General features: G+C 56.3%; 1 protein-coding gene across 1 annotated transcript; it reads left to right on the top strand.

Annotated features, from left to right (window-relative positions):
- Nucleotides 1-8: 8 nt before the first annotated feature.
- On the top strand, nt 9-501 carry NODAL (nodal growth differentiation factor; the record flags this gene model as incomplete). The annotated part of the gene is made up of 2 exons (XM_009877343.1): nt 9-260; nt 349-501. Coding segments are annotated over 2 exons (405 nt in total), but the record flags the coding sequence as incomplete, so codon positions are not given.
- Nucleotides 502-1,367: the final 866 nt, after the last annotated feature.

The following is a 1,367-nucleotide window of genomic DNA, read 5'->3' as shown; positions in this document are numbered from 1 at the left end:
CCCAGGGTTCAGGGACCCGCCGGCATCGCAGGAACAGGAAAGAGAAGCAAAGGATCAAAGCGAGCGATGCTGCCGCTGCCATCCCAGGGGAGGAAGGCAGGTCTTTGTGCAGGAGGGTGGACATGATGGTGGATTTCGAGCAGACCAGCTGGGGCAGCTGGATCGTCTACCCCAAAAAGTACAACGCCTACCGGTGTGAAGGGCGGTGTCCGTCACCCGTGGACGAGACCTTCAAGCCCACCAACCATGCTTACATACAGGTAAGAGGGGTTTGCTGTCCCTGCTCCTCGCCACTCCACTGGTCTGGGGCAGGGGGTGATGCTTTGCCCTTTCTGTGTCTCCCCACAGAGTTTGCTGCAGCTCTACCAGCCCAGCGAAGTGCCCTGCCTCGCCTGCTCCCCGGTCAAGATGAGTCCCCTTTCCATGCTCTACTATGAGAAGGGCGAAATCGTCGTCCGCCACCACGAGGACATGATCATCGAGGAGTGCGGCTGCAACTGAAGCCAGCTCGTCCTCTGCCAGGAAGGAGCACACCTCTGCCCAAAAAGTGTTCCAGAGGACCGTCTGCCCAACCCACGAGTGACGCGCAGACCGGCCTCTGAAGCCCAAGCTCTGGCTGTGCCAGGGGTAGGAGTGGGGCACCGGGGCTCCAGCAGTTCTGCAGCACCATGTGGCCACGGTGTGTGGATGGATGGAGGCTCCAGGTGGAAAAGGCCACCAGACACCTTCCTGTGCTTGGGGGTGGCGGGTGCCCACGATAGGAATCGCTGGTAGCTCCAAGCTCTCGACAGGACGCTGCAGCACAGGGGTCTGGCCATGCTGAGCATTTGCACCATCGGGACTTTCAGTCTCCCCCGGGGTTTAGGCATTTCTCTTAAGACTTCTATTATATTTCTATTAAAACGCTGTCAGATTTCTATTACAATTAAACCAAGTTAACATGTCAGCCCAATGTGGCCCCGGAGGAACTGGCGGGTAGGGGGCAGGAACAACCTCCAGACCCAGTGCTCCTCGCCCAGCACCACGCAGGGAGTGATGCAGAAGAACCTGCCCTGAACGTCTCAGCTCATGTGCTGCTTTCCTCTGTAAAACCAGTCCTTTGCTCGAACCTTTCGCACCACTCACTGGATGGGGCAGTAGCGAAAGGGTTGTGGTTGTATAATTCATCAATAAATTATATATATATTTAAAATGCCTGGTAGATTCTGCTGTTTTCCACAGCTGGGGGGGAGAGGGATGTTGCTCAAGAGCAAGCGGGGAAACACCTGCAGGCCCTGCAGAGGAGAGCTGAGGGGATTTCCACCTTTATTCACCCCTTGGAGATAAGGGAAAGCGCAATAGATTTTAAGCCACGTGCAGCTCTCCTG

Source organism: Apaloderma vittatum, unplaced genomic scaffold (assembly GCF_000703405.1).
Source record: "Apaloderma vittatum isolate BGI_N311 unplaced genomic scaffold, ASM70340v1 scaffold31439, whole genome shotgun sequence".
Classification (NCBI taxonomy): domain Eukaryota; kingdom Metazoa; phylum Chordata; class Aves; order Trogoniformes; family Trogonidae; genus Apaloderma; species Apaloderma vittatum.
This window is presented reverse-complemented; position numbering and strand designations above follow the sequence as displayed.